Source organism: Schistocerca americana, chromosome X, assembly GCF_021461395.2.
Source record: "Schistocerca americana isolate TAMUIC-IGC-003095 chromosome X, iqSchAmer2.1, whole genome shotgun sequence".
NCBI lineage: Eukaryota > Metazoa > Arthropoda > Insecta > Orthoptera > Acrididae > Schistocerca > Schistocerca americana.
Window position 1 is genome coordinate 93885971 of NC_060130.1, and position 12828 is coordinate 93898798.

A 12828-nucleotide genomic window follows, 5' to 3' on the forward strand; every position below is an offset into this window, starting at 1 on the left:
CCACTACTGGATGCACTAGAAGACGACGACATGGCTAACGGGGTGGTTGATGAGCTTACGGTCATGGTATCTGGAAACTCCAGATCCCAATTAGAGAGCAAAGCCACGCGACTCCTCACGTTCATCGGCGAATGGTGCACGAACAACAAACTCACAATAGCAGCAAACATAACTGTTTACCTACTTCTAAGAGGCATGCTGAGAAGGAATCCAATTATAAAGTTGAACAACATATCTATGACGAGACACCTTGCATTTATACTGACGAACATTTACACTTGAATGAACATGCCAGACTGACAATTAACAAAGCGACGAAACTCATCAATAAACTTCCACGGCTGAACACTATAAGATACAGACTACCCATTCGGACAATGAAGACATATTACACAGCACTCAGTGAGTCAAGAACTTGTTTTGCGGCTTGTGCTTGGGCCCGTCTATTATGGTTAGGTACGCATAAAAACATTGCGAGGCGCGGCCAGAGGGGTGTTCTGCTCAGCATGTCTGAGGCTTTCGGAACGACCTCGATTGAGGCGCTGTGCTTGGTACTGGCAGTCTTTTCTATAGATATTACAATTCGCCAGAGAGCAGCTGCCTACTGGCGGAACAGGGGGAGATGCGACAAAATATGTGAAATAACTGGAAAAGACGAAACCGACAAACGGAAATTAAACAAGTGGAGAACTGATATATGGCAGACAGAATTGGGCACAACTGACAAGCGAAAACGAGTCTACTCTTTCTTCCCCAATATACGAGAGCGGCCTAAAGTAGGCTCACACTGTGCCTGTGGTGAGAATGGCTCACCTGAACACATAGTGCTCATCTGCGATGCCCTGGGACACGTAAGACCGAGTTTAGGAAACCAGGATATAGGACGGTTAACACGCAGATAAGATGACTGGAACTCTACAAATAACGTTGCAGACGAAGTATGGCGAGCACTGCATGCGGCATACAAACAGGAGAGACCATACGCTAGAATAAGACAGGCTCCACATTGGTCAGCAGTACATAGTAAACGACACAGACAAGCACAGACACGGAATCGGATGTTATATCGCACACAGGAAGTGAAGACGAGATAAACATACAAACATAGCAAAAGTAAGCGAAGGTTCTACAACACTAAATCGAATCGATTTGAAATTGTAACACTCTGTGTAGCTGTATGTTATACCATTTCATAGTATGTAATACTATCTGAAGATGTGCCATTTCTTCTTCTTTCGGTGCATCAGGTGTGAATGGCTTGAAGTTTTACTGAGCCCTCGCACTTGATGCAGCTGACTATGACATTTTAAATCAACTCTCAATCTCCACTGTTACCTTAAGTTCGGAAACACATTATAACCTGACGTGTAACATATGTAACAGATGTAACCACACACACAGAAGGAAAGACATCATATCTAAGTCAAATTACCATCTCTTGTTTCTTCTATTAAATAAACTTTTAATTTTAATTTAAAATACGTGCACAACATATTATGTATCTTATTTATTATCATTATCTAACTTAGCAGCAAGTTAAAATTGTGTACATGCATTTGTACTTACTATATATATTTTTATCTCTTTTTTTTTAATTTATCCTTTTGTAAAATTTTCCAACAACAAAGATGTACTTGTGATAAAACTGAATTTGTATAATATAACATGTAAAATCACACAACGTGCGACCTGCTGTAGAATAACAGGCAGCAGGTTTTTACTTGAGAAATAAATAAATAAATCTCGAAAATCTAATTACACGATCTCCAGAGCTGGTGTTCTAAGACCAATTTAAATACACTCAGCCTTCTACCTTAGCTGCTACCATAACGATCGTGAAAACACGTTCTAATTAGTTATCAAGTAGCGTTTCCTCGTATGCGGGAAGGGTGTCAGTAAGATGTCAGTGAAAAATATTCTCTACGATTCATTTTACAGTGATCTTACGTATTGATAAGTATGCAGTTATCATATCCTTTGAGAGCAGTTTGTAAAAAGTGCTCCAATTCATCAATTTGTCATATGGAAAAGAAAACAAGAACAATCTGCAGAACTTTATAACTGAATTACAGAAAATAGTTTGAAGCAAGTTTTACGAAGGTTCTACACACGGAACAAGTTAATATATGGAAACTATTGTTGTAAAACTATTAGAAGCTTACCTACTAGTGACCAGCGCATGTTGTCATCACGGTCGTCAGACGAGACTGTAATGCCGGCAACCTCAACGCATGCGTAAGCGGGGTCAGCCAGTAGGAGAGAGCCGGGAAGAGATAAGGGAGAAAAAACTGACAGTTCAGTTCACAAGGATGTATGCCCTCTGTTTCTTGCAGAGGCATCGACCTCTTCGAAAACAGAATACACATTTCAGTCAAGAAATATGGAAAACAGCCCCGGATACGTGTGCGTGTTAAACCACCGCTTCCGGAAGGGGGAGCTGCGCTGACCCCGGTTCGAATCCGCCCTGCGGATTAACCGTGAGGGTCGGTGTGCTGGTCAAACTGTATGTGGTTTCGAGGTGATATCCCACATCCCACTAGCTGAATACTAGGCTGATACCCAAGTATCGCCTCTCTAGCACAATTCGGAAACATTTGGAAAACTTTCACTCACTTCCATCTTGAATAGCAACACGCAGACAGTTGGACTACACATATTCCGTCTCGGAGGGTAACCAGGTGGCGACAGGTTGGACATCCGGTCACCACTTAAATTAACAATATCCGTTAATAGCCGTGCCGTCCCTGTGCCGTTGCAGGACAAAGGCACGAGAAAAAGAAGAAGAAGAAAATGTCATGGAATATGGCAACTACTGACGATATTTCCGATACTATAAACAATTGCGAAATTTGAATGATGTCACAAGAGAAAAAAAACTGAAGTGTTTCTTTCATTACGTTGTACAAGAAACATGTCTCTTGTAGCTAATATTAACCTCACTATTAACAAAACTTTAGTGTTAAATTCGCTTCACTGCTTAACGAATATTCGGGTCGGTGGTAAAATGTAGTCTCACAGTAAATGCGGATCTGATCCCATAAGCTACACAGGGGTTATAGCAAATGAAACTTCCCACGGTAAAGATGTGCTGGGATAAAGAAACCCGGTGGATGTGTGGAACCACTTTCCCTATTACACCTTGAGGTATCTTGCTTATAGCAAAAAATGCTTCTAATGGCTCTGAGCACTATGGGACTTAACATCTATGGTCATCAGTCCCCTAGAACTTAGAACTACTTAAACCTAACTAACCTAAGGACATCACACAACACCCAGTCATCACGACTTATAGCAGTTCTCCTGCTTAGTTTCTTCTCCGTCAGTGGCGAGCTCTAACGTTTGTGCCATAAATCGCGAGAAGTTGGTAGGTGTAAATGCTCAGCACAATAAGAATCGGAAAGTGTTAGGATGCCAACTAAATTTCTTTCATTTCATTAATCGCAAAATTAATAAAACGATTTCTACAGCCAATCTATCGTTAATATTCATAGCCGGCCGCGGTGGTCTAGCGGTTCTAGGCGCGCAGTCCGGAACCGCGCGACTGCTACGGTCGCAGGTTCGAATCCTGCCTCGGGCATGGATGTGTGTGATGTCCTTAGGTTAGTTAGGTTTAAGTAGTTCTAAGTTCTATGGGACTGATGACCACAGATGTTAAGTCCCATAGTGCTCAGAGCCATTTGAACCATTTAATATTCATAACAAGATTCCCGATCACTGACCATTAGTTCCCGAGCATCGCAAAAGTCACAAAAATGCTTCACGCGATCTTAGAATCACCAAGAGATGGCACAAATATGTTTCCCGAGAAAACTTTAACAATTAATTCCGTCTTTATGCGGAGTTGTACTTCACACACCAGTTCGCATGTTGCCACCACGAAAACCGATCGTAGACTGCCTTGAATTAACACAACATCGCACAAGTAAGTCATCCGAGGCAATTTTTCAACAAACTGTTCCGTCTTTTCACGAGAGCAGATTTTATGCATGGATTCATGTATTACCTCCTTAGAAACCGATCGTAGACTAACAGTGGGCTGTCTTAGCCGTTCGGCCCTCTCAGGGCGCAGTTGTGATTCGTGCCAAGTTTAAAGCTACAATGAGGGTTTAATGTATCCCCTTAAAATTAACCGCTCTTTGAAGGTATTTTTCCCCACACGAGAGATGACAAATGCCTTTAATACTCATAACAACATTTCAGGTCATTAATCAGTGTCACAGCCGACAGGGGAATGAATGTCGGAAATATCGTCTGCCACAATATGTACACAGGGACACACAGTGATCCTACGAGTGGCTTACAGATGAAAATCTAGTGCGTCCGCCCCCTACTTCTCGTAACTGAATTGAGCCAATTTCCTTACCTCGCGTCTTGTACACGTTGCCCCGGTTGGTTTCTTCTACGTCGGTCGCGAGCTCTAATGTTTGCGCGATAAACAAAATGGTTCAAATGGCTCTGAGCACTATGGGACTTAACTTCTGAGGTCATCAGTCCCCTAGAAATTAGAAGTACTTAAATCTAACTAACCTAAGGACATCAAACACATCCATGCCCGAGGCAGGATTCAAGCCTGCGACAGTAGCGGTCGCGCGGTTCCAGACTGAAGCGCCTAGAACCGCTCGGCCACTCTGGCCGGCCTGCGATAAACAGTACATAATAATGTGGCAAGTGGGTAGGTTTAAATGCCTAAGCATAATGAGAAGCGTAAAATGTTTCGATGGCAATCAGTTTTGTGTTATGCCGTGCATCGTATGGTGGCTTGCGGAATACGTATGTAGATGTAGAACAGCCAGCATGTACCAACACCATATTTCAGATTTATTAACATTTTTTTCTGTACTGAAAAGGCTCAAAGTAAAGTTCGAAAAGAACGTCGTCTTCCCTCCATGGATTTCCATTGGAGTTCCCGAAGCATCTGCGTAACATTTGCGAGTTGTTCGAAGCTACCCATAGTAAACCTAGCAGCCCACCTCTAAATTGCTTCGATGTCTTTCTTTGATCCGACCTGGTACTGATCGCATACGCTCGAGCAGTAGTCAAGAACAGGTCGCACTAGGATCGTATATGCGGTCTCCTTTACAGATGAACCACACTTTCCTAAAATTCTGCCAGTAAACCGAAATCGACCATTCATCTTCGCTACCACAATCGTCGCATGCTCATTCCATTTCATATCGCTTTGCGACATTACGCCCAGATGTTTAAACGACGTGACTATCCCAAGCAGGACACTAATAACGCTGTATCCGAACAACACGGGTTCGATTTTTCTACCATCCGCATTAACTTACATTCTTCTGCATTTAGAGCCAGCTGCCATTCATCACATCTACTAGAAATTTTGAATTGTGTGTAAGAAACTGGTACCTCTGAGGCTGAGACGGAAAGATAGCATCCACATAGAGGACATGCAGATACAGCTTACCGCCATCTATCGGACTTAGAGAAAGGTCGACTTATTGGTATGAGGGACATGGGAGCGTCATACCAACAATAAAAAGGGAGATCATTAGAGAAGGAGTAGAAGCTTGGATTGTTTCAAGCATGGGAAAAGAAGTCGGCCGTGCCCCTTCAGAAGAATCATCCCGGCAATTGGCTGGAGCGATTTAGGGAAACCACTGAAAACGCAAATGTGGACGGTCGGACGCGGAATTTAACCGTCGTCTTCGCGAATGCGAGTCCACTGTGCTAACCTTTGCACCACCTCGATAGGTTTCATGCTAACAGAGCTCACAGATAGTTGGCTGTAGTACAATGAGTGCAGAAAGAATGCTAACGAGGTGAAAGTGGGACAACAACGTGGCAACGAGTAGGTGCAGGTCTTATAGGCGATCTACACCGCGAGATGATTGTAGAGTTGTTCGGCTGTCTTTGACAGATAAACGGATGACAACAGCTGAAACACAGACAGAGCGTATTGACGAACTCCCGGGAACAGAGTACTCGAATACAATTGCGTAGGCTTCCGCGGAGAGAGTCAGTTGACATAGAAGTTTTCTGAGTATCGTACCGTGTCACAACGTAAAAAACTGTACTGGAGAAACCGATGTGCCGACCACGGGTACAGTGACCTCCTTCTGGGTCTATAGATGCGTTTTAGCTGTGAGGAGTCCCTTATATTTTGTCATTGCCGCTCACTGAGCATGCCGTTACGTTATAATTTTAGAAGGTAGTGGTTACGACTGGTCACTTGAGGCGAAAGAAGCGGGAACTTTATCACAATAGGTTGCTACGGTGGAAGGAATGGGGATCTGCTGTTGTCTATTGTTGCTACGGTTGGTGCTCATCTGTGAATAAGGCACGGGCTCTTGTTTCCCTGCCGGCCGCGGTGGTCTAGCGGTTCTAGGCGCTCAGTCCGGAACCGCGCGACTGCTACGGTCGCAGGTTCGAATCCTGCTTCGGGCATGGATGTGTGTGATGTCCTTAGGTTAGTTAGGTTTAAGAATTCCTAAGTTCTAGGGGACTGATGACCACAGATGTTAAGTCCCATAGTGCTCAGAGCCATTTGAATTTCTTGTTTCCCTCCTGCTGGACGCAGGCCGCGCGGCGGCATTTAATCCGATAAGACTGCGGCGAAGAAAATAAATTTAACGAAACCTGCGTACTGGCTAAGCAGCCAGATTTGAAAAAGTGCAAGATAGGAGAAACCATAGAAATAATAAAACAGCCTAACAACAGAAACGGAGAGGATGGATACGGGCTTGCCCCACCTTGGGCGCCAGCTCTCAAGAGTCCAACAGTAAGACGTGACGCGAGCACTGCTCCAGCACGTGGACAACAGCAGCATTCACCGATCACCACCAATCGTAGCAAACAATGCAGCAGCAGCAGCTCCACCGTAGCAGCCTGTTATAATAAAGTTCCCGTTCCGTCCGCTTCAAGTGACGAATCATAACTGCGAGCTTTCAAAATTATGACGTAATGTCATGCTCAACGAGCATCAGTGGCCCCAGAAGGTGGCCACTAACGGTGGCCGAAACGCTGTTTTTTTTCTTTTTTTTTTAAACATTATGAAGCGTTACGATACTCTGAAACCGTTTATGTCAAGAGTAGTGGAAGCTGGGCTGAGGCCTCGAGTCGCCACACATCTTTTTCCAGATTCCATATCACAGACAACAGACCTACATGGTGTCGAGCCTGAGTCAACTGGGATATAGCGTGGCATTCCGGGCTGTGCAACGGCAAGTTTCGTTAATGTTTGCGGCAGTAAGATCGACGCCAACGGATCCAGAGGCGATCTGACATGGCGAAATATCGCACGAAGCAGCGATCCTCGAGACCCGTACTTATCCAGGTCCTGCAATTGTGATGTGGGAAGCTGTTCAGGACAACTGGGCTGGTTTGGTATTAGTTGATGAGGGACTGAGTGCTCATCAGTATGTGGCAAGAATAATAAACCCTACTTCTACCTCATCTGCATGATTACTCTGCAATTCGCAATTAAGTGCTTGGCAGACGGTTCGTCGTACCGTTTTTAAGCTACATCACTACCGTCTCACTCTCGAACAGCGCGTGGGAAAAACGAACCCTTTCCGTGCGAGCTCTGATATCTCTTATGTTGTTTTGATGATAAATTCTCCCTATGTAGGTGGGCGCTAAAAAAAAATATTTTCACACTCTGAGGAGAGAGTTGATGATTGAAACTTCGTGAAAAGATCCTACCGCAGCGAAAAACGCCTTTGTTTTAATGACTGCCACCCCAATTCGTGTATCATATTCGTGGCACTCTCTCCCCTATTTCGCGGTAATACAAATCGAGCTGCCCATCTTTGAAATTTTTCGATGTCATCCGTAGTAGACCTGCTACATCTTCTAAGTGTTCTGCCAATAAATCACAGTCTTTGGTTTGCTTTTCGCACAACATTATATATGTCATCTTTCCAATTTAATTTATTTGTAATTGCAATCCCTAAACATTTAGTTGAGTTTGCAGCCTTTAAATCTGTGTGATTTATTGTGTAACCAAAATTTAGCATATTCTTTTTAGTGGTCTTGTGGGTGACTTCACAGTTTTCATGACTTAGAGTCAATTGCCACTTTTTGTACCATACAGCTATCTTGTCTAAACCAGTTTGCAATTCGTTTTGATCATCTGATAACTAAATGACTTTACATGACGGTAGATAACAGCATCATCTGCAAACACACTAAGAGGACCACTCAGATTTTCTCCAAAATCGTTTATGTAGATCAGGAACAACAGTGGGCGTATAACACTTTCTTAGGGAACGGCAGATATCACTTCCGCTTTATTCGAAGACTTTCCGTCAATTATTACGGACTGTGATCTTTCTGGCAGGAAATCAGGAATCCGGTCACACAGCAGAGACGTACTCCCTGTTGTAAGACCTTTCATGACCAGGTTTCCAAGTAGCATATTCGACCAAAATAGTGCACGACTCCACTCGGCTTCGTGGTGTAACACATTACATGGCCATCAGTGTATTTGATAGTTTAACAGTTGGCAGTTGGCAGGTGAACACCTGATGATAATGAGCCGAGTGTCGTGTATCTGTCAGTCCAGGAGTAAACGAAGATAGTGCTGATGTAAGCATTAACCTGGAAAGGGAAGGAAGGATGGGTGGATAGTGTTTACCGTCCCGTCGACGACGAACGCCCTAGAGACGGGGCACAAACTTGGAAAGGACGAGGACAGGGAAGTGAGCTCTTTTCAAAGCAAACATCCTCGAATTTTGCCTGAAGAAATTTGGGGAAATTGGAAAACCTAAATTCGGATGGAGGGAAGGGGTTTCGAACACAGTTCCTTCCAAATGCGATTCCAGTGTCCTAACCACAGCGGCGTCTCGCTCGGTCAGTCACATCGAAGACAGGGAGCAAGCAAGTTTTCAGTTGATCGTCCAGTCAATAATGAGTACAATGGGAACGGAGCACATACGCGGATTACATAATATACTGGGGTGACAAAATTCATCTGACACCTCCTACTACTGTATCGGACCGACTTTTTCCTGTTATATGGCAGCAACTCGACGTGGCACGGAATCAACAAGTCACTGGAAGTCCTGAGCAGAAATATTCAGCTATGCTGCCTCCATAGCCGTCCATAACTGCGAAAATGTGGCCGGTTCAGGATTTTGTGCACGACCTGACCTCTCTATTATGTCCCATAAATGTACGATGGAATTCATGTCAGGCGATCTGGGTAGCCAAATCTTTCGCTCGAATGTCCAGGATGTTCTTCAAACCAATCGCGAGCAGTTGTGGCCTGGTGACGTAGAGGACTGTCATCCATAAAAATTGCGGTGTTGTTCGGGAAAGCGAAGTTCATAAATGGCTGCAAATGGTAGACATGTAGTCGAACATAGCCATTTCCAGTCAATAATGGGTTCAGTTGGACTAGGGGACCTAGTCCAGTCCATGTAAACACAGTCCACATCATTATGGAGCTACAAGTTTGCATAGTGCCTTTTTGACAACGTGGGTCCATGGCTTCGTGGGGTCTGCGCCACACTCGAACCCTACCATCAGCTCTTACCAACTGAAATCGGGACTCACCTGACCAGGCCACGTTTTTACAGTCGTCTAGGGTCCAACCGATATGGTCACGAGCTCAGGAGAGGTGCTGCAGACGATGCCGTGCTATTAGCAAAGGCACTCGCGTCGGTCGTCTTGCAATAGCCCATTAACGCTATATTTCACCGCACTGTCCTAACAGATATGTTCGTCGTGCGTCCCACATTGATTTCTGTGGTTATTTGATGCAGTGTTGCTTTTGTGTTGGCACTTACAACTCTACGCAAACGCCGCTGCTCTTGGTCGTTAAGTGAAGGACGTCGGCCACTGCGTTGTCCGTGGTGAGAGTTAATTCCTGAAATATGGTATTCTCGGCACATGAATGTCCCAGGCGTCTAGCTTCAACTACCATTCTGCATGGGGCCATAAAAACATTGGAAGCCTTTTCACATGAAGCACCTGAGTATAAATGACAACTCCGCCATTGCACTATCCTCTATTCCTCGTGTACGCCATACTACCTCCATGTGTGCATTTGCATATCGCTATCCCACGACTTTTGTCACCTTAACGTAATCTTTTTTCCTATACGTGATCCAGTATTTTCACGGGATCGGCATGTAAATTTTCGGATTTAGCAATGTTAGTGGTTGATGGTAGCCAGATGTGCCGCCCCTTCCTCCTTCCGCCCCCCTTCCTCACTCTTACGCCACGGAATTTATGCATCCCATCTATCGTTACCCCACGTGAAAGCTTGCGAATGTCTTCGAATTTTTGCGATTCGTGCAACTGAGGCAGGACTTTGATACCAGCCCGATATTCACGTAGTCGGATGTGGGAAACCACCTAAACGGCACATCCAGGCTGGCCGGAACAGTGGCCCTCGTCTTTAATCTGTCGGGCGTATAAGATCAGGAGCCGGAACGTCTCCCTGATTTCCAGAAGCGGCGCGCTAAATCGCGCGGCTATCCGGACAGCTCGGCCTGCACAATAATGGGGCAGGAAATCGACAGCAGCCTTTTAAAACTTACATACTGGCATTTTCCTTAACTAATTTAGGGAAAACATAATATCCCCATCGGATGAGCCTAGACTGAACTATCTGTCATGTAATGTGCTCTTTTCTTAACATCTCTAATCATCTGCTTGTCGACGGCATTTTCAACTCTAATCTTCTTTCTTTATTTTTTTCTACTATAGAAATCTGAGTTTCATTCTGCTAAATATATTAACATCTTTATTACTCAATGTGGACATTAACAGGTGTACAACGGGTATTAAGAAACAACAGGGTTTGTGGACTTCAGTGAGAGCACGAAATCGCGCTATAATTCATACCGACACATGAAACGCAACCACAAAATGCCGAACCACCAGATGCACGCGTTCGCTTTTTACTGTTTTTATGGGCGTTAGGTTAAGAGTTCAGATGGGCTATCACTTGGCTATTTTGGATATTTACAGTGGACCGTCTGACCGAGTATTGACGCAGTGCCTTTCCTTTAATGCTGTTTGACAAGTCACTGTACGTTGGACAGCAAACGTCGACACTTAGGCTAGCAGAATTTAGTACATCTACATGTGCACTTCATAAATTACTGTTAGGTATTTGGTAAAAGACGCTGTTTTCTCTATTATACTATTAAGTGTTCTTTGAATTCCGTTAATGCGTCGTTGGAAACACCTTCTTAGATTCTGTCTGCTTAATATGGCGTGTACTGTTCCGGTACCATTTAAGCAAGACAGCGCCCATTCGTTATGCCTTCTTTGTACACATTTCAAGCTAAATGTTGACCGCAGCCTGCTTATACGGACCGAGAAAAATTCCAATGTAAGTTATACTGTCTCTTTACCAGACGAGATTTACCTTGCAGTACGAATGGAATGAAGGCTTACAGTACCTTTACCGACTATCCAACTTTCCTCATTGACACTACTGCGTACTCACTCTTGTGGATCATCAGGTCCTTACATCAGGTGAAATATTAACAGCACATAGCAGAGAGATATATTACAGAATTTCTGACGCAGATTGCCACCTGTGCATTCTAGAGCAACAACTGGGTGATTAGTGACACATAGGCAAAAGGTCATCTCTGATGGATACATTTGTTGGCAGAGATAGGGAGTTATCCAGTTATTTGCTTTTAAATTTTCAGTCAATATTATGCAACATTTTAGTAACTGCGACAACTCTTATTCGATAAGTATCGTGTTTCTAACATTGATCAGATGATTGAAATAAATGGCTGTAGCTCCGTCATAAGTTTCGGACACTTGTATCCATTTTCAAACCATCCTGCAAAGAAGATTACAACTGACCTGGCAGTTTTATACAAACGAAGCATATATTCGTAATTCAATTATAGAACACTAATATACGTGTAAGGTATACAAATTTGTCATGGTTGTATTTTACAAATTGCCTTACTATAGAAAAAAGTTACATACCGTACTGTACGTGTGACAAATACAGGCGATAGACCATGAACAGAATCTGACCCTGCAGTAAGAAAGCAATACATGACAGAATTAACATCAACAAAATGCACCACATAGGACGGACATTAGACAATTGGTGTGCAGAGACACCAGTGATCACCAAGTAAAACTCTAGAGGCCGCTTACAGCTGCGTGCGTCGAAGATAAAATGTTTATTGACTATACAATACATTCTTTTTTTCTTTTTATTAACTTAATGTAAATTTAAAAATCCTGCACTGCCAAAAATTATTTTTCTAAGACTACACATTGGGCTCTAGGGGGCGAACTACACCAAACTGCTATGCTTTACGTCATTATAAGACGTTGTTTAGTTGTTTAGTCAGTAAACATTTTATCATAGACACGTGCCAGTGTAAGCGGCCTCTGGCGTTTTACTTGGCGACCACTGGTGTCTCTGCACACCAGTTATCTAATTTCCGTCTTATGTGGTGCATTTTGCTGTTGTTAAGTCTGCCATATACCGCTTTGATTTCTACACAGGCAGATTCTATACAGGAACTATCGCCTGTATTTGTCACACTTACAGCACGGTATATAATTAGTAAGGCAACCAGTAAAATAGAATCATGACGAATTTGTGTATCTTTCACATATATTTGTGTACTATAATTGTATTACGAATACGTGCCTCATTTGTATAAACCTGTCATGTAAACTAATCTCCTTTGCTGGATGGTTTGATTATGGACACAAGTATCCCAAATTAGTCACCATCAATATATACATACAAGTTGCATGTATGCTTCTCAATGCAACTTATGACGGAGCTGCGGACCTGCAGCATGCTGCAAGTTCGTATTCATCAGATGGTACACAAGGAGAAAGTGACACATTATTATGGCAGGACAA

General features: G+C 43.5%; 1 protein-coding gene across 2 annotated transcripts in view; it reads right to left on the bottom strand.

Moving 5' to 3' along the window:
• Window positions 1–2248, bottom strand: part of LOC124556650 — a 637832-nt gene extending 635584 nt beyond the window's left edge. For both annotated transcript variants that reach the window (XM_047130615.1, XM_047130616.1), the window contains exon 1: window positions 2163–2248. In XM_047130615.1, coding sequence (XP_046986571.1) covers window positions 2163–2181 — 19 coding nt within the window. In that variant the 5' untranslated portion in view covers window positions 2182–2248. The remainder of the gene's footprint in view (window positions 1–2162) is intronic.
• Window positions 2249–12828: the final 10580 nt, after the last annotated feature.